Here is a 20,963-nt window from a genome sequence, read left to right as displayed (position 1 = left end):
CCATCCCTGCAGCACCACCCAGGACAACTCAAAATCCTGAAAATGCCCCCACACCATATCTCTTCTTCCCTCTCCCAACCATCAGCAGCCACCGTGGCCACCCTTTCCACATCACTACTACAATTTCTTCCATTACTAATCACAGTAGTTCCCCAGCAGAACACCAGTAAGTCCACTCTAATCCATACTCTATTTCTCCATTTTGTGGACCTGGGATGGCTGTGTTCAGTACCCCTCTACATCAAAAGGGGGTTTAGATTCCACATGGATGATGGATGCAATTCTCCTGCTTGCAGCTGTAGGCACTCTTGGCTCCCTGATGTGGTGGTTGACCCTCTTCACCTCCATGTCAGCTGGCCAGGGCAAGTCCAAGAAACCAGAGGGTAGGAGCTGCAAGTCTGCTGAGGCCCAGGGCCTGGCTGTCACATGGACAGTTCAGAGATTCAGGTCCCCTGAGTACACACCAACCCAAACGCCAACCACAGGTCCAGTAATAGTGACAGAAGAGGCATGTGTCGAAAGGTTATATCTGAGTCCAACTCCATCACACTCAGGAACACAAACTCCAAAGTAGGGCCAACTGACATGGTCCCGAACTCCAGAGCCATCTGCCTTGACCATAGAACCTGTGGGTCACTGCAGTCCTCAGGAGAACCAGCACCTGGGTTTCCATCTACCTTGGCTGTCTCTGGTACCCTGCTGAGGCATGCATAAGCATCACCCCCTGATGATCTCCCAACTCTTTTTTGGAGACTCTTAGCCATATAAACTCACTTGTCCTTTCCATTTCCCCCTTTATATCCAAAGTCAAAATGTCAAAAACAAAGCTTTTTCATTTTTTTATCTCTTTGATACCCCAATTTATTTTTCCTTTATTTAATTTTTCTAAATTTCTATGTATTCTACATCTAACCTTTAAACCCATCACTATATTCCATTTTTCTATTAAGGGAACCTGGCAATATATTGGGCTTCCTTTTTGAAGAAGTTTTGGACTACAGAGAGGTTCAACTATGGCGGGGGAGGAGCACTTGTGTGGGGTGTCATTGGTGGGACGCACACGGTTGGGAGGGAGTTCTCCAGGGCATGTATATAGGGTACATAGAAAGGTTTGGATATTTTCATAGTGGTTTCAGTTGGAAACGACAGATGAGAGAGTGCTGAATTCCTGGCCAGGGGAGCTCGATCATATTCCCCAATGGAACAACAACAATCCCCCAAGTGCAATGGCAAAGACCAATAAAGATGGATGGTCCAATGATGAGCCCTTGATACTGATGGCTCCGATTATGAGCCTGTGTGCCTGAAATATGAACTAGGCCTATAGCTGTGGAGTACCTAAGACTTATCTCCTGAGAGCCTCCATGTTGCTCAAACGTGGCCACTCTCTAAGCCAAACTCAGCATATAGATGCATTGCCTTCCCCCCAGCATGGGACATGACTCCCGGGGATGAGCCTCCCTGGCACCAAGGGATTACTACCAAGCACCAGCTGATGATGTAACTACAAAAAGACCATGAACAAAGAGGTCAACTCAGACTGGCAGAATATTTCAGCCTACATGTAATATCAGGTGTTAAAAACTGCATTTTTACTTTGGAGAGCTTTAGAAAACACAAATGCCTGGGTCTCGGCTCCAGAGAGCCTGATATAATTGATCTGGGGTTCACCCGGGGCATTGGGAGTTCTAAAGCTTCCCATGGGATTCTACTCTGTGGCCAAGATTGAGAACCTCTACTCTGGCTTAATCACCCTTGTTATGGTCAATTCTGGCTTCTTTCATTTAGAGCTTCCAATACAGTACAATACAGCAGTCAAGAACCTAGCCTTGGGTCCAAATCCCCTGGGTTTAAATTCCAGCTGTCACTTACTGATCGTATGTTCTTGGGAATGTTATTTAATCTCTCTCTGCTTCAGTTTCTCCAAACAAAGATGGGAATAACTATTTCATGTGGCAAGGGTTTCCATCAGTCAAGGTTCAACCAAAGAAGTAGAACCAGTAGGAGACTATATCTCCATAGCTTTATTACAAGGAATTGGCTGTACAATTGTGGGAACTGCTTATCAATTTTTAAGTTCCTAGTGTAAGAAGTTAGGAAGGGAAGATTACAAGCAAGCAACTTGAAGCTTGCTGTCTTCAGGAGTCTCTTAAGTCAAGGAAGTCTAAGCCCACTTTTAAGGGCCTTCCAGCTGATTAAGTCAGGCCTACCCAAAATAATCTCCCTTTTGATTAAAGTCAACTGACAAGGGACCTTAACTACATCTGTAAACTGCCTTCACAGCAGTACCTAAATTAGTGTTTGATTGAATAACTGGGATAAGATGTATTTATGCTACAAAATGGCCACTGCCTCCCTTCCATCCTCTACTCTCTAGGGAATATCCCTTGTAGCCCACCCTAACAGGAAAAAGAATTTCTAGAAGGGAATTCTAGGAACTGCAGCTGAGTTTAGCCATGTTGACATATCAAAAGCCATCACAGGGTTAAAGGCCTTGCCACAGCTAGCACTCTGAGAACAGCACCTGGCTCATAGTTAGCATATAGTAAGTAATGAGTATCCTTATCACATCAATAAATGTTTATTTAGCCAAAGATTCTTACACCAAAATGCTTGTTCATAAAATGCATTTTGATATAGTCAAATCTCAATTTCAACTTTATATTGGCTTATATTATAGCCAATATTTTTATCCCTAACCAAACTAGGTTATTTACCACCAAACTGTCGTAGTTACTTGACAGATAGTGAAAAATCTTAAAACCTTTAGGGGCTCAGGAAGAAATAGTTACCAAAAAGAAAACACAGGCTCAAGCCCCTCAAAAGGAAGCAGTTCTGAAGAGGGGTACCCTTCAGAATGAGAATCCACTTAAAACTTATATATATATATATATATATATATATATATATATATATATATATATATATATATGGGAGTGGATGTAACTCAAGTGACTGAGCACCTGCATTTCATGTATGAGGTCCCAAGTTCGATTTCTGGCACCTCTTAAAAAACAAACAAACCAATTCTCATTGGGGAGTGCGTATAGCTCAGTGGTTGGGCGCCTGCTTCCCATGTACAAGGTCCTGGGTTCAATCTCCAGTACATACATACATACATACACACATACATATATTCCTGGCCTGTATTCTTCAAGACTGTCACGGCCATGAAAAACAAGGGAAGACCAGAAATTGCCAAAGCCCAGAAGAGACTGTGAAGCCATGACACTAAATGCAATGTGGGATCCTGGATAGGATCCTGGAACAGGACAAGGAGTAGTGGAAAAACTGGTGAAATCCAAATAGAGTCTGGAGTTGAGTTCATAGTAACATACCAAGTGTATCATGGAAATGTAATGTGTTACCACTGGGGGAAAGTGAGTGAGGAGTGCATAGGGACTCCCTGTACTTTCTTTGGAACTTTTCTGTAAATCTAAATTTGTTCTAAAATAAAACTGGTTATTTCATAAAATAATAAACTAAGCTGGAATACATTCCCACGAATTTTGATCAAATTCTGAGGTCCAGACATGCATCTATTGAGAAACCTCCTGCTGATTCTGGAGCGAAACCTAGGGCTGTGAGCCATCCCAAGATTCATTTCTAAAAGAACAGATTCTATTCCCAATTCTTGTCATAAAATCACCCTTTCAGGAAATGCAGGGTGCCTGAGGGACAAGAAAGCAACCTGCAGCCAGGACCTTGTGGGGCTGCTTTCAGTGTCCCTCAAACTCTGGCCCAAAGCAGCAGACCCCTAAGGAACCGGAGATCTGTCAGCTTCCATTCTTTGCCTTTTTTCCCCCAATATATATTTTATTAGAGAAGTTGTGAGCTTACAAAACAATCGTGCATTATGTGCAGAATCCCCATACCTCACCCCTCTACTAACACCTTACACTGTTGTGGAACGTTTGTTACAGATTGGGAAAGCACATCATCAGACTGTCACCACTAACTACGGTCGATAGCGTACACTTGGTGTATTTTTTCCACACACCCCCTATTATTAACACCATTTATTAGGATTGTACATTTGTTATACTTCATGAGAGAACACTCTCACCTTTGTTCTGTTAACCACAGTCCATCATCCACCACAGGGTTCACTGTGTTATACAGTCCCATGCCTTGTACAATCTATCCAAAGTGTACATTCAGTGGTTCTCACTTTTATCAGAGAGTTTTGCAGTCATCGCCTCAGTGAATTTTTGAAAGTTTACCTTAGTCCAAAAGAAAAAAATCCCATACCCCATTATTATTGACCCTTAGTGCTGAAACAGTACCTTCTTTGACATTGATGCAAAAGTATTACAATATTGCTGTTAGCTATGGTCCATAACTTACATTAATTACATTTTTCCTATTCATCATTATATTCTTACTACCTTGTAACAGTGACATACATTTATTCTAGTTCATAGAAGAACATTCTTGTATTTGTACTATTAACTATAATCCTCACCCTTCAGTTCCTAGATTATTCTCTAGATTTCTTTCAATTGACATTTACGTCCTTATACTACCCTTTTCAGCCACAATTCCATTTAAAACAGCCATGTTAGTTATACTCATTATAATATGTTACCATCAACTCTATCCATTTCCACACTTTTACAGTGTCTTTGCCTTTTCTTTAATTGGGAGAAGTCGCCTCTGTTTCATGACAACAGGATGTAATTATTGAGTAGAGTAGATCCATTCTGTGTGCAAAGGATTTTTATGTACGGATTCTTTGCCTTTGCCTGTATCCTAAGGCACATGTATCTTTGTGCTCACCCTGTCCTTCTTTTAACAGGCACGGAGCTAAGGAGTTGGTGGTTGTCAGAGCCTCACAGCCTCCCACAGGCCTCCTCTCCTGCAGGGTCTCCCCTCCTGCAGACCCCTCACTCACCAAGCAAGCGTGGAACGATTGATTGTTCTGGTGCTTGGTATGAATTACAACAACAGCAAATGCATTGTTGAAAGGCTACATTTGGAGCAGAAAGACTGTATTACCTACCTGGCAAAGACCTTGAGGCTCTATCCAGGTTACTATTATTCTGCTCTGCTGTGAGCAATATAGTGCTTTGAGGCAGAATTTCAACACCAAAACCAAAATAAGGACTTAAAAGAAAGGAAATTCCGGGAGAAAGAAAATGTGATGTCATTTCTGACCAGCTGAGCAGCACCTGAAAAATCTCTAACCTCATACATATAGATATATACACCCTCTCTATATAAATATGTACATACAAACACACACATGCACACACATGCATGTACAACAGAAGTGCTCCACCCAACATGCCAGAAGCCATTGTGTCCTCTGATGAAGCACAAAGATTATGGTTAGAGTGCTATAGAATCTGTTCATTCATTCATTCATTCACTCATTCATCAAATAATTACTGAGTACCTACTATGTGCCGGAACTGTTCTTGGCACTGAGGACACAAAAGTGAACAATACAGTGCTTCTACTCTCACGAAAACATTAGCATTACTCAATAGCATTTATCAAGTACGTGTAAAAGGCCAGTTATTTGACTAAGTGATCCCTTTACATGTTTACCCAATTTATTCCTCACAGCAACACTCTGAGGAGATAAACTCATTACTCCCATTTTCCAGGTGAGGACTCTGAGGTTTAGCAAGATCAAATACCCTACACAAGGAAAGTGATAGCACATGGATTTTCATCTTGAGAAGGTAATGCCAGCACCAGAGCTAGCATGACTGTATATTCAGTCTTAGATGTCAACAGTTCATCTATCCTTTGGTAGCCTCAAGTGCCAACTGGACCAAAGTGAGTGATGTGGAGAGACCCTAGAGATTTCTTTCTTGGCCCCCTCTTTCCATGCCCTTGCCGTGCACTTGTTCCTTATTCCCTCCTGTCTCATTCCTGGAAAGGAAACAGCAAGGAGGAAATTGCCTTTCCATCCCACACACAGATGTTGCAAGGAGGCTCTGGCAGGCACCATACTCTCCTAGAAGAGGGAATCCAGGAGGAGCTGTCCTGCTCCATCTTTTGGCTCCCTTGCTGTGGGATAGGCTCCATCCACATGCCACCTCTTACATACAGTGCAAGGTCTGGCACTGGCTCCCAGGAAGAGCCAAATAGTGCTCTCTGCCCCAGGTAGAGACCCGAGTAGCAGAGGGGAAAGATGTGTCTAAAAGGGAACACAGAGAAAATGCTGGACTGCACTCTCTGAGCAACGGTCCTTGGAGAGACCCCAAGAGGCAGCTGCCCAGCTGGCAAGGCCTGTGTCAGGCAGCTGTGTGCCCAGGAACAGGGAGCAGTGCACATATGGCAGAAAGGGGCCGTGCCATCTGTCACACGCCCGTGCCAGCCTCTTCACTTCAGGCAACTTGGGAGTGGGAGGCATCAGGAGAGAAGAAAGATCTCACCAAGGCAGCCACATGCTCTGGCTCTCCTTCCACAGTCTCTTCCTTGAAATCTTTAGGCTCCTTGACCACTGCCCTGTGGCAGTTGCAAGCATCTGTGGGCCAGTGATGATGACCATGGAGTCTGGAGTCAGAAAACGCTTGGTTTGAATCCTGGTTCACCATGTGCAAGTGTGTGTGACCCTGGCAAGTTACTTAACTGACCTCTTCTGGAGCATCAGTTTCCTCTTTAGTAAAATAAAAGGTATAATAATTATCCTTCAAGGTTGTTGCGAGGATTAAATTCAACAATATTTGTTAAAGAGCTAGGGGCAATGCTTACAAAGACTCAACCAGTAAGTGAAACAAAGCCTTTTCCATGCTGAGTCAAGTCTCTGACCTCAAAACATCCTCTCCCCCTCCCTCTCCCCCTCCCCCTCCCCCTCCCCCTCTCCCTCTCTCCAGGACAGAGCTTGAGATTCTCCACTTCCAACAAGCTCCCAGGTGATGTTGATATTGCCGGTCAAAGGACCACATTCTGCACAGCAAGAAAACCAGCTGAGTCATCTCGGGCAAGTCATCTCACTTCTCCCGGCTTCAGTTTACTCAGTTGCAAAATTTTACAAGTTTATCTAGATAACCTCAGATCCCTTTCAGGCTATCATCATGTGGTCCTGCCAAGATAGCTGCCAACAATTCCTCCTTACAGTAAGTTCTGACAGCAACCACAATGTAATTCTGGCTCTACCCGGAGTTAGGTGAGATTCCACAGGATAAGGGCACAATCCTTAACAAGTCGGTCCCACCTTCAGATACTAGCTGCAAGTTTGGGACTTTTCTGGGCCACCAGCACTTTGAAAAATTGCCTAGAAATTTGCTAGTTCTCATCTCAGGTTTGGTAATTCATGGAATGACTCAAGGAACTCAGGAAAGTGCTAGATGTATGCTTATAGTTTTATTATAGCAAAAAGGGACACAAATCAGAACCATCAAAAGAAGAGACACATAGGATGAGGCCTGGATGGGTCCCCAAATGCAAAGCTCCTGGGTCCTCTCCCCATGGTGTCAGGATGCATCACATCAATATATATCATCAAACAAGGAAGTTTGCCTGAGCTTTGGTGCTCAGAGTTTTAATTTGAGATTCATTATGAAGGCATGATCAACTGAATCAATGCCCAAGCAGTTGAACTCAACCTCTGTCCCCCCTCCCCTCCTGATATGATGTGGCTCAAAGCCCCCACCACTACCACATGCTTGGTATTCTGATGTGGCCAACCTCCACCCTCAGAATACCAGTGTGGCTGGGCTCACCCTGAGCCATAACTCTATGAGAGCCTAAACTATCAGGTGTGCTATGGGGCCCACCAAGAGTAACAAAAGACACTCTTATCATAGCAAATTCCAAAGATTTAGAGTTATCTCCTAGCAACAAAGACCAGCCAAGTTCTTTATTATACTCCAATTCCACATGCCCCTCTGCAATGTGACTTTGCCTTTCCTTCCAAGAGGCGGAGTCTGTCCCCTTGCATCTGGCTGGTCCTGTGACTTGTTTTGACTAGTAGAATGTGGCAGAAGTAAAACTGTGTGACTTCTAGGCTTAGGGCTTAGGAAGCCTGACAACATCCCTTTTGCCTTCTCCAGATCCAGCTGTATCATAAAGAAGCTCAGGATAATCTGCTGAATGAAGAGAGAGAGAGAGACATACAGCCAGTACTCATCTATTCCTGTCACTGCAGCTGAGGTACTAGACATAGGAGCATAGACATCTTGTACATTCAGCCCCAGCTGATCTCTGAGCTTTATGCAGCTACCTGAGTGATGGCAGCCAAGATCTCTTATAGAAGAAGAACCACCCTGCTGAGCCCAATCCACAAAATCATAAGAATAAATCCTTGTTGTTTTAGGTCATCATGTTTTGGAGTGGTTCATTATACAGCAATTGATTGCTGATGCACATGTTTTGCTTTCATAGGAGATAATAGGGAAGGATTATAGAGGAGCATGCCTATTAGCTGTAAGACAGAATATATGTTGAGAACTGACCTTTACATCTATAGAGTTCTAATGAAGGCATCTGTTCTATGTTCAATTCAAGTTATTAAGTATTTATTCTGGGCTATTAAGGAATGTGAGAAAAGTTAGGATGTAGTTCCAAGAACTTGAAATATATCTGGGAATACTAGTGTTCCAAAGAAAACAGTTAGAGAACACATATCAATTAATAACAATGCACTAAACATATATTTAAAAATCAAAATATCTTAATATCAGCAATAAAATGTTATGGACAACTAGAAGGAGCTCAGTCAGTGTATTCTGGAGTTATCAGAGAATGCTTCATTGGAAGAAGTAAAACTTAAACCTGGAAGAATGAAGGGGTAAAAAGAACTATGCAATGTTTGAATAACGGTGTCCAAATTTTCTGTACAAAAATGCAACAGTCAGTCTCATTGATGAATACACTCCAGAAAGTCCTCAAAGTTCTTTAAATACAGAATGACAATTTTAAATAGACCTTTGAAATTATTATTTGCTATGGCATGTGGCACACACACTTTCACTAACTTAATAAACCATGGGATTACAAGGGTATTGCAGAACATATGTGACAGTTTTTACCTATTATGGGGAGTGTAGTGTTCGGGCCAACAATGACGACCTAAGACTTTGAAGGTGAAAAGTGTACATAAAAGAGAACCCTTTACATATGGAATAAATGCAAAAGATTTGATGGATGCATCACCTTTAGCCCTCACATCCACACTCCAGTTATAATGTATTTTGTTACAGAAAACATTTCCATCACATGATCACTATTGGTAATGTGAGACCTCAGAATTTTTTTAAAAGCCAGTAATATTCCAACAAAACAAGTGCAGTGGGTAAGAATAAGATGTAAGAAAAATAAATTACAATTGCTTTTATAACATCCTTTATAAGCATTTTCTGTAAGGAAATTCTGAACTTACAAATCATACATTAACTGCACTAGATAAAAAGTCAATACATATTGTTTTTGAACAGGGTATTAGTCTTGTAGACACCTGCTCAAAACTATGTTATCGCTTTGCTACCTCTTCCCCTATGAAAATCCAAGGGGGTAAAAACATAAGCCTGATATATTGGTACTGTGAGTCCTTATAATAGTGCTTGTTTTAGATCAAAATTTCATTCAAAAATCAAAGTCGAGTATTCCCAAAGAGACAAAGACTGGCTTAGTAATGGCATAATGCTAACTTCCCCCCAGCACAAAGATCAATATGTGTACACAGTTAGTCCTCAGTAAATTCATTAAATGAATGAATGTGAAGGCATGGATGCTTTCCCAAGGACAGCCTTGAGAGAGGATGTAAGAAGAAAGTATAGGGCTGTTTGTGGTTTTTTAACTTCTTGCAGTTAGATTTTCCCTTGAACAGTCATTCATTTATTCATTTAACAATGAGGACCAATATTGAAAAAATTACACAAACTCAAAGTCGGGGTAAAGGAATATTTGTTGAGGACCTAAACCTTGGTGGGGGGAAAACTGACAATAAACTAACAGAGTCAGGAGCATGCAGGCCATGAGAAAAGCTAGACCCAAGGTGAAATGCCGAGTCAGGACCACCCACCTGCAGCCACAGCCCAGGCCAGGCCACCACCATGGCGCCTTTGCGGCACCTCGTGCTCCTATGCAGAGTCATGGATTTGACCAGAAGGTTGAGTATAACAGCTCCTGAACAGATGAATGAAAAAGCCAAAGGGGAAACTGCCTAGTTGCCATGCAAACTGACCCTGTATCCTGGAGATCAAGGACTATTGAACATCAAGTGGCTGCTGTCACCAGCTGATACTCAGAAGGTGGATCAAGTGATTATTTTATATTCCAGAGACAAAATTTATGATGACTACCATCAGGATTTGAAAGGACAAGTGCATTTTACAAGTAGTGCTCTCAAATCTGGCAATGCATCAATAAATATAACCAATTTAGAGTTATCAGAGAATGGCATATATCAGTGCAAAATGAAAAAAGCTCCTGATGTTGGAAATAAAAAGATTCAGCTCACAATTCTTGTATACGCCTATACATTTGGGTATAAGGTGCTGTGTTGATGGATCAGAAGAAATTGGAAATGACTTTAAACTAAAATGTGAACCAAAAGATGGGTCTCTTACATTATAATATGAATGGCAAAAATTGTCTAACTCACAGAAAGTGCCCACCTCATGGTTAGCAGAAATGACTTCACCTATTACATCTATTTTTTTAAATGCCACTGCTGAGTGCTCTGGGACCTACAGTTGTAGTCAAAAACAGAGTGGGTTCTGATCAGTGCCTGCTATGTTTGGGTGTTGTTCCCTCTTCAAAGAGAGCTGGAACAATTCCCGGAGCTATTATAGGAACACTGCTTGCTCTTTTGCTCATTGGTCTCATCATCTCCTGCTGTGGTGAAAAGTGCAGAGAAGAAAAATATGAAAAGGAAGTACATCATGATTTCAGGGAAGATGTGCCTCCTCCAAAGAGCTGCACACCCACAGCCAGGAGCTACATCCCTGGCATCCAGGTCTCTTTCCAACATGGAAGGATAGTCCAAGACAGTATAACCAAGTCCCAAGTGAAGATAGTAAATGCAATTCTGAGTCCAACTCTTGCGCCTGCCAAGGTAGCTGCCCCTAATCTGAGTAGAATGGGAGTGGTGCCTGTGATGATTCCAGCACAGAGCATGTAAGAGAGCTTCTGTGCCTTCCCTCTATGTTCTCCACTTTTCTGTTCTTCTCTTGACATATGAAAACCTATTCTGTTCCAAATTAGGTCACCATGCTTAAAATATGTCAAAAAGTAGTTCATTAGAGACCGTAAGACATTTACTTCAAAAAGTTTAGTTTGGTTGTATTGAAACAGTAAAGGCATCAAAGTTACTAAAGATAAATTTGCCACATAGAGAAGATGGATTGTCTTTAGAACATTGATTTTATAGGTGATTAAATATCAATATTTAAGTAATAAGTAGCACTTTGAATATGAAATGATAGGTGAAGAAATTGGTAAACTTACATGCACACCAGATTGACACCTGAATTATCTGAAAGTGGTACTTTATAATTTCTACCTTTAATTTCAGGGTCTTTCTCACTTCATGAGTCAATATTTGTCCCCCACCCCCACCCCAAATTAGTAAAGAAACATGGCAAAAAATATATATATGTGTGTGTGTGTTCTTGTTTTTAATGATTCTTTGAAAACTATATGTATTGAAGTATGTTTCTAATAACGTAGAAAACACTACAGTGGTCTAGAACTTATTGGTTTTACCTCTGAGTCAGTCTTTCATAAACCTTGTCTATGAAATGATTTAAGTATTTAATTAATAGACTGCTACAAGCAACTGAGACTCAGCAAAGGAGCTCCTCTCAGATTCAGTTAAAAAACGCTGTCAGCTACACACCAAGATGACACTGTCGGTGTAATAGTAGGGATGGATTTTGTTGATGAGTGATATGAGGCCTTGCAGCCTTGAGGCCTCAGGCAGTCTTCAGAAGCGCAACTGGCCAGGTCAGGGCATAGGGTTTAGTTAGTGTATTTTATTCGCTGAACTCACTGACCTAGGCTCTTTAAAATGAATGGCTGTTGCCAACTAAACACTGCCTTTTCACTTCAGGTGATATTTTTCTAATAAGAAAAAATTCGTATGCCTATATTACTTGGCAATTATAGTTGAAATGCCCTTATTATTGGTTCCAAAGTAATTTTTTTCTACTTCAGTGGTTTTGTTTTTTGTTTTTTGAAGTTGCATATTTTATGTTCTAGAAACACTGAGAGGCTCTATGGTTGCTATTGTCTGGCCAACATGATTTTGTGTAGTTTCATCCAGAAAGTCAAGTTGAGCTTTAAAAAAGTTTGAGTCTTAATTTTGTGAAAGTGATCGGTTCTTTAAAAGAAAAAAAAGGAAAATGAATAAAAAGGAGCATAAAGAATACTCCTACCTGCCAAATGTGTTCAGTGCTGTTTAGAGGAGGAAAGTGAATTTATTGTATTTCCCATACGATTGTAAGGGAGTGTGGATAGAGTAGAATGTCCATAGTCAAAAAGGTCTGCAGTAAATCATTTTGCTAGCTCTGAAACCTTTTCCCTAGATTTTATTAGGGAATTCGTTTCTATTAACTTCTTTGCGTACTGTGATGGCCAATGCCATATTATTAATTAGTGTTGGCATGAATTTGTAATTAGGCAGAATACTATATACACTTTTTCATGGTATGCTTAAGCTGAATGTCTGTGTAAAGGATTAGTGTATACTTTTATGTTTGAAAGTTTGTTTTTTGTTTTTTTAGGAGGTACCAAGGACTGAACCTGGGACCTCACACATGGGAAGCAAGTGCTCAGCCACTGAGCCACACCCACTCCCCGGAAGCATTTTTTAAATAGGTTCTTCACCTTGCATAAAATTACTTTTATACTTGTGTTAACCTTTTCATCTGTGCCTTTTGGGTAATTTAATTTTTATTATCAATTTCTGGTGTCTATGAGCTAGCTATCACCTTTCACGTACTAGAAGTGAAGGTACTGTTTCCAAAACACATCATTGTGACAACTATCTATCCCCAATTCCAATCTTGCCTCTTCTCTGTGATTTTTAGATGTAATTTAAATGACTGTGCTGTTCATAAAGATTTTTAAATTTCAATATTTCCAACATTCTTTGAATGAATTCACAGCTTTCTAACAGTAAGAAAACAATTCATGATTTATAACAGTAGCTCCTTTTGAATGCCAGATGTCTGACCTCTTTTATACTAATGTATTAGTCAGCCAAAAGGGTGCTGATGCAAAAATACCAGAAATCAGTTGATTTTTATAAGGGGTATTTATTTGGTGTAGGAGCTTACAGATACCAGACCATAAAGCATGAGTTACTCCCCTCACCAAAGTCTATTTCCACATGTTGGAGCAAGAAGGTTGCAGACGTCTGCAAGGGTTCAGGCTTCCTGGGTTCCTCCCTTCCTCAGGCTTCTTTTTCCTGGGCTCAGGGTTCCTCTCTTTCTGGGGCTTGCTTCTGTTTCCTCTGTGAGCTTATTTCCCAGGGCTCCAACTTAAGGCTTCAGCATCAAACTCCAACATCACAAGTCCAGCATCAAAAACCCCCCAACTCTGTCCTTTGCCATGATCTGTGAGTCCCTACCCACCAAGGGTGGGGGCTCAATGCCCCACAGGCACAAGAGGTCTACATAATTACATAATCAAGTAAACCTTTGAATCCAATATAATCTAATATGCCCAGAGGAGAAGATCAGTTTACAAACATAATCCAATATTTCTTTTTGGAATTCATCAATAACATCAAACTGCTACAACTAATATAATTTATTTATAAGATATTATGAGAATAAATAAAAAGCAGATCAGAAACTTTAATAATACAGAAATTTTGGCCCTTCCTTTTCTTGATTTTTATATAATGAAGATTATGCTATCAATCTAAGTAGAAATACTACAAAAGGTAGACATGTGTAAGATCTTCTTTCCTTTAGCCTTCATGTCTATCTAGGATTCAGCTACTGATAATCTCTTCCAGAAAGGCTTTCAAGGTTAGAGTGATAACAACCACAGCATGAGAATCAAGCACTTTAAAAAATCACTTGTGTAACCTGAAGAGTCTTACTGGGTGTGCTTAAGTTTAGGAGACAGAATTTCATTTTTTAGGCTTATGTCTCCAGCTACTTTCATTGTAAACTGCAACTGATCCAAAGGTCAGAAAATATCTGATAACTTCCCCCAAATTCTCACTGATAATTTCACTTGAGTCAGTGATCAAATATTTGTTCTAGAATCACTATTACTGATCATTAAGGAGCACAACCAAAAATTGTTATTAAAGCATTTCCATTAGAAAGACAACATCAGCCAAGGAAGGCATTATATCTTTGAAGCAAAACTATTCAATTCCATATTATACCTAGAGATTTGACACCATCTTTTCAGTTACATTTGATAACTTGAAAAGAAATGATGCTGTGCCTGTGTGGTTCTGTGTCTTGAATACAGAATAGCTTATTGGTATTGTTTTTGTTATTGACAATATTACTTATTTTCCCGTCGGAAAGAAAAAAGTCCCACTGATCAGACAAATAACTTGCTTTCACTATGGGCTATCTGCTGTGGAGTTGTTAAATGGACACAGAGCCTGAGTCTGTCTTGGGGAGTGGGTGGTAGTTAATACAAAGAAACTCAAACCATTATCCATATAAATTGCGGATATGATGAAATATTAATTCTTTGTCTCAAGATAAAAGCATCAATTTATGTGGTTACTTTTCTCATTCCTCAATTCAATAAATGTTTAATTTTAAGATTCCCAGAAATTTGGAGCATTAGCTCCAAGGACAAGTAAACATTTTGACTCAGTACAAAAAGAACCCATTGCATGATGTTGGATAAAAAATCTGTAATGTGTGGCTTCTTAAAATAACTATTCTTGGTGTCTTTGTGTATGAGGCATGTAAATTTGAAATTATGTGAATGTTTAAAGTTTTTTTTTTAAATTTCATCTCAACAGTGTGCAGAGCTTTCAAATGTCTTACTCTAGTGTACACAGAAAAAGTTCATATTTTATGTGGTTAATGCTCTGATGTGTCACATAATACTTTGTGGAACATGGGGATACAATTTTAACTTTTTAGTGGCTTGTGACATTATATTTATATATGTACATATAATTTTATAGCATTCCTGTGTTTAGAAGTGTAAATGTTCTGAGCAAGTTTTAATATTTCCAATGCCTTCGGATATTCCTGCAACAAAGGCAACACATTCTGCATTAGGACCTATTACTTATTTGCCTATTGTCCATAGCTGAGCACAACTTCCATTTATAAATTATAGAAACACGGAATAATAATAAACTTGTGAATTGTGGTTCTGTTTCTGCCTCTTTAGGCTGATCATTCATTTTATGACTGCTAACACCAGCAAATATTTGCTACATCTGGCCTCTTAGTATTAATTAATATCAAGTTTTACAAAGTACCCTATTTTGTCATTTAAAAGGGTGGTGAATTTAAAAGGATGGCGAATATCAGTTGGGTTGGGTTTGGGGGATAGATCCTAAAAGCACCAATCAAGGGAGAACTTTGTGTTTTCTATTAATTATTTTTACTGACACAAGTGTTAAGAGAACCACAATTCATTGATTCACTTATTCGTGTCCCTGACCTGTGAATTTTAGTAATAAATACACTTGTACTACTGAGAAAACATATTTTGACACTTCACTTGCCTTGATAATGTCAGTTTTAAAATGATTTTGTATTTAAAGTTTCTGGCTTCAGTATTCATTGTTGCAGATTTTGAAATTTGTAAAAACAAAACTTGCTTTAGTTTTGTGACCCTGTGTACTTCTGAAATAAAATCAAGAAAGCAGTTTTCTGCCTTGCAAAAAAACCAAAAAACCCAAATACATGTATAGGAATGCAAGACGGTTGTTATGTATTCTGAAGAAAATTAAGCTGAGTAAGAAGAAGGAGGGGAGCAGTGAGTGGGAACAATTTTTAGATAAAGTGGTCAGGAAGGATTTCTCAAGAGGGGATGATGTTTGAGCAGAGACATGATGGAGAGAACATTCTAGGGAAAGGGGGCAGTTAGCACAAGTCCTGAGACAGAAAGAAGGGTTGATATTAGGATGTGATTATCAGATAAAAACAAAAGTAACACCATGAAATAGAGAAAGAGAATAAACAGAAACAATTAAACAACAACAAATAAAAGATATAATTGACGGAACTGGCTTTGTGTGTATATGTGTGCATGTTCCTGTCTTTGGGATTCTGAGTGCTATATATACTGGGGAGGGGAGGTGGTCTGCCCAGGGGAAATATATTAAAGACACAGAACTTGCAAACCCATTAGTGTCAGTCCCCTGGCAGGATTGTGTTAAATCCTGTCAGCAATTATCTGTAACACAGGATAACAATTTTTACCTGAGAGTGGGCTTTGAAAGGGCAAAGAAGAGTCACTGTCAAAGCGGGGTCCTTCAGGTGCATATTGAATCTGACATCTCTCTTTGCCTTTCAAAGCACAGTTTGTCAGTGCTTTGTAACCAGAAAAAAAAAATTAGTTTGTCTAAATCCATCTCTGCAGTTCTGGCATATTTCCAAGCTCTTTCCTTCTAGAAATCCACTTTATTGAGACACCAGAAGACTTCTCAATTGTCCTCTTTAAAATCTTCAGAAAATAGGTGCATATTGGAAGAAAATTATGGAGTACAAATTGGTGGACTCTGAGGCATCAATGACTATTGGTTACTCCATTCTCTTCCTCAGGTCAGCCTTATGACACCTCCTTCAAAACAGCCCTGAAGCACATGGTTGGAGTGGGGTGGGAAGTTTCACTCACTGCCTGGTTGGAGGACAGCCTTTGCATTTGAGATTCTATTCCTTATGAAGCCAATAGCATGAGTGGGAATCAAATGAGCAAACTCTATATCATTATCCCCATCCATGGACTCTCGAACCACATTTACATGAAGTTCTACACTTGCGAGCATCCTCCACTGGAGGCCTGAGCTGAAGTTATAATCATGGATTACTGTTATACTGAGTCCTAAAAATAAAATAGAATTTTATATGGACAAAATAAATAATAGACTAACCTGGATCATCTAATGACTAAGCACATCCAAGGAGAGTACAGAACTTAAGTCCTTAGAGACATATCTAGCACCAATTCAAAGAAAACAATTCAAAAACCAGACTTTTCACTAGACACATGGAGTTAAAACCGTGGCCAACTATCAAATTGGAATTCAGTGATTTGGCTTTAGTATTTTGATTTAAAGCATTTCTCATCTCTTTTATTACATACATTCTTCCTAACATACATGCATTCCTAACCTAACATGCACTCTTCCTCATGGTATGTTTTAGTGAGCTTGGAGCCAGATCTATTTTTTTAACATAATTGATGTGGTAAGATAAGAGACACAGATCCCTGGATTCTATACCTATATGGTTACCTTCCAAAGCCCAAATATCAAATCTCTTTGCCCTTCAGTTATGAAATCAAGAGGAAAATGTGTGCTAAAGAAAAGTTACCCAATGAAATTACCTCACGAGCAAGCAGTAGCGTTTGGGGGTGACGGTAGCTAGCTCCAAAATGTCAGTGTTCCATGTTTTTTAGTTCCATGGAATGACAGCAATTCCTAAATTTCCCTCACCATGGACTACATAAGGAAAGACGTTTTCATTTGCACACATCTCAATGCTGTTTTAAACAAACAGTACTACCAAATGATTATCATCGTGGAAAAATATGGCAGCTCTAAAAAGTATTTGGCTCAAAGTCCAAAGAAGTAAAAGCAAAGGCTAATGACATCAATTTGGAGAGTTTCTCTTAACCTGTGGCAGTTCCTCTAAACTTGGGCCTTCACACAATGTTCTTATTGCGAGGCTTAAACACTCAAAAATCATAGAATCTATTGCTAGAGCATCACTTAAACAATTCATATGTGGTTTATAATATACAGTACCAGGGATTAATGAGCAAACATTAAATAGCAGAATGACCGGAAACTTTCCAATCAGCATTCCAAAGTGCCTATATTACTGACAAATTTCTCGTACTTGAAACTTAGACAACCCCAAGAAAGAATATATATTTATATAAGCCATAAGTTGTTCAGCAATTATCTTAACATTCTGTAAAACTGTCGTTTATTTCATAATGAGCAAAACTTATTTACCAAGACCACTGAACATAAAGAAGCAATTAATATAAACCAATTTGTGTAGCCAAAACAGCATCTGTTTAAAAATCAAACCTTTTCACCCTGACAGACATATTTGTCACCGAGAAGACAGCATTTTAAAAAGAATATAAACAAGATAGCACAATCCAATTTCCCTTGGAAAAATTGCAGTCAAAAGTTTACTGTGAATTATGACCTATTAAAAAGCCATATATAAGGACAAGCAGCTAAATTCAGTTTCTCTTTTCCCAAAAGTACCTCTGGACATTCATTCTTAACAAAATAAAACAATCAAAGAAGTATATGGCCTTGTATTTTTCTCTTACAGGGTATTTCTGACTCACCTCCAACATTCTGTTTAAATATTAGAATTTCCTGGACAAAACTCAGAAAGACCTCATCACTTTTCTATCAAAGGCATCACTCTTGTATAAATCTAAGACATGGCTTTCAACCCTTGTCCAAATAAATCCATCCTACTGAAAAGCATGACAATATCATAAGAAAACAATAAGAACCCTGATATTTCTACTTGAGGACCATTACTCACTGGCAAATATGTTCTCCTTCATCTTCTGCAACCTTGCCAAAGCCCCAGGGAATGGAGAAGGTCTGCCAGTTTTCTCCTTCAAGGTCCTCCTCCATGGTAGAAAGCCAAAACAGCCCACCTTTTCCTAAGGATAAAAAGGAAGAACCCAGTTCTTTATTCTTTTATAAGAATGGTTGTATCATAACAAACAACTGCTAGACCAGAAGAGAGAGAAAGGAGAGCAGGAATCGATGCTGAGAGGCCAATCATATTTCATCACTTAGCTACTTGGAAACCAGATATGCTTAAGCGATCATGTGCTCTGAAGGATTTGAGGATGCAAAAGAGGAGGAGATCTGTCTTTTGTAAATTATTAACAGGGACTTTTTTTTTTCCGGAACATGAGCAAAGATACCCAGGTTACTTATCTGGGGAAAAAGTAGTCAGGTTCAGCATGGAGTATAGAAATTGACAACTCAGGGTTGATTGCAGTTCTGTCAGTGAGCCCCATGAATCAGGACAACCCAGGGCAGTTAGAATTGAAGCAATAAGTGGCTTCAATGTGGAATATCTCTTTTCTCTAGAACAGAGTTTCTCAGCCACTGCACTATGGACAATTTGGGCTAGCCACTTATTTGGTGTAAGGAGCACTGTAGGATGCTTTGCAGCATCCCTGGCCTCTACCCACTAGATGCCAGTGCCATCTCCCCAGTCATGCCAACCAAAAATGTCTTTAGATGTTGCCAAATGTCTCCTGGGAGACAGAATTGCCCCCAGTTGAAACTACTGCTCTAAATCCATTTCTTTAGTGAAGTTTTTCAATAGGGGAGAAATGTCTTTTACATCTCAGATGGGCTCATGCCAAACACAGGTGGTAGGTAAATAGCCAAGGATAGGATTCAGGCACCCAAGTTCAGGTGGCCAATTGGCTTTGACAAAATGGAAGCACATTTAAAGTGGGGAATGTCAACTCTCCAGTGACATTTGCTGAGCCTTGCACTCACATGATTTCCAAATCAAGGAAAAAGCTAATTTCTCTTTATTTACCTGTGTTTTTGCCATCCCATTGCAGGTAGGAGTTCTTCTAGAAAACTATTTCTAGCATCTCTTTGACAGCAAAACAAATCAAGACAGAGATAATGAGGACATAGATCTCCTGCCTAGTTATGTAACTTTAACCAACCTCAGCTGGGTTGTTTTCTTAGACGCCTGAGAGTCATGCAAAAAGTATTTTCAATTAAATCCAATAACAGCAGACTCTTTAGAGTCAAATCAGAGAAAATTAGGAAGATGATTTCAAAAGCAAAAATGCAGCTCAGAAGTCCACAGGTGATGGTATCTCATTAAGAAGAACTGCATGCTAGAGGGTGAGATGGTACAGAGGGAAAGTTGTCCAGGGACAAGGAACACCCTGAGAACTTCAGAGTTTCCCTTTTGAGTAGGAGTGGGTATGCCTAAAAGGGAGGTGAGTTTCCACACAGGAAACTGTCAGTACAGCCTTCTGTCCACTCCAGGGCTTATTTTGGAAATTAGCATAGAGGGACCAATATTGAAGGCTGAGGTTTGTGCATTGAGGGTCGCTGGGGAAGGACATTGAGTAGGCAGGGAAAGAGAGATATATTGTGCACCATTTCCTTTGGGATAAGAGGGGAACACGTGTTGTTAACAAAGCTGAAGGGTATTCTGAGATGGATAAACTGTGTCCCATCTACGGACTGGATTCCACGGGGAGGAATCTGTCTGACTTGGGAAATGCCCAGGGTGCTCAACGTAGCCTGGATTGGGGAAGGACCCTTAACTTCGAGAGCTATGACCTAGCAGCAGGAGCTTCATGAAATAAAGTCTCTTTATTTCTACCCTATTTTCAAAATTTATCTCTTGGCTGTCTGCTGAGGATTTTGCTTTTCGTTTTTAACTTGGAAACACTTGTTTCTTAATAATGTCACGAGATGCCAACTGGATTACTATCCTCTTTATGTCATAGCTGATTACCAAGCATTTATTAAACACCTACTAAATGACCTTCAGATGACAAATATGAAAGAGTTAGATCAAGTATTAATATCTCCACCTTCAGAGAGCCTCTATGCTAGGATTATATAGAGAAATGATAAAGAAAATATCTTCGTAGAGCAGATTTGAAAGATTTCATTCCATTCTTTTTACATAAAATTGGATTATTTTGCCTAAAGACTGAAGTTACACTTTAACTGAAAGACCTGAAAACTACTTTTGAACATTATCTTTTTTTTTTCAGAATAGCCAGTAGAAAAATAAGACTACCGTTTTACAGAAAAGGAAATAATTTTATACCCCTGTATGGAAGATGTTGGGAATTATTTC

General features: G+C 39.7%; 1 protein-coding gene and 1 pseudogene across 2 annotated transcripts in view; one reads left to right on the top strand and one right to left on the bottom strand.

Moving 5' to 3' along the window:
- Nucleotides 1-20,963, bottom strand: part of FRMPD4 (FERM and PDZ domain containing 4) — a 954,164-nt gene that overhangs the window by 860,421 nt on the left and 72,780 nt on the right. For both annotated transcript variants that reach the window (XM_023588961.3, XM_004459124.5), the window contains exon 3: nt 18,642-18,765. In XM_023588961.3, the coding sequence (XP_023444729.1) occupies nt 18,642-18,765 (124 nt within the window). The remainder of the gene's footprint in view (nt 1-18,641; nt 18,766-20,963) is intronic.
- LOC139438096 (coxsackievirus and adenovirus receptor homolog pseudogene) lies at nt 10,011-11,080 on the top strand (annotated as a pseudogene).

Source organism: Dasypus novemcinctus, chromosome X (genome assembly GCF_030445035.2).
Source record: "Dasypus novemcinctus isolate mDasNov1 chromosome X, mDasNov1.1.hap2, whole genome shotgun sequence".
NCBI lineage: Eukaryota > Metazoa > Chordata > Mammalia > Cingulata > Dasypodidae > Dasypus > Dasypus novemcinctus.
The sequence above is the reverse complement of the archived record's forward strand: the minus strand, read 5'-3'. Positions and strand labels throughout refer to the sequence as shown.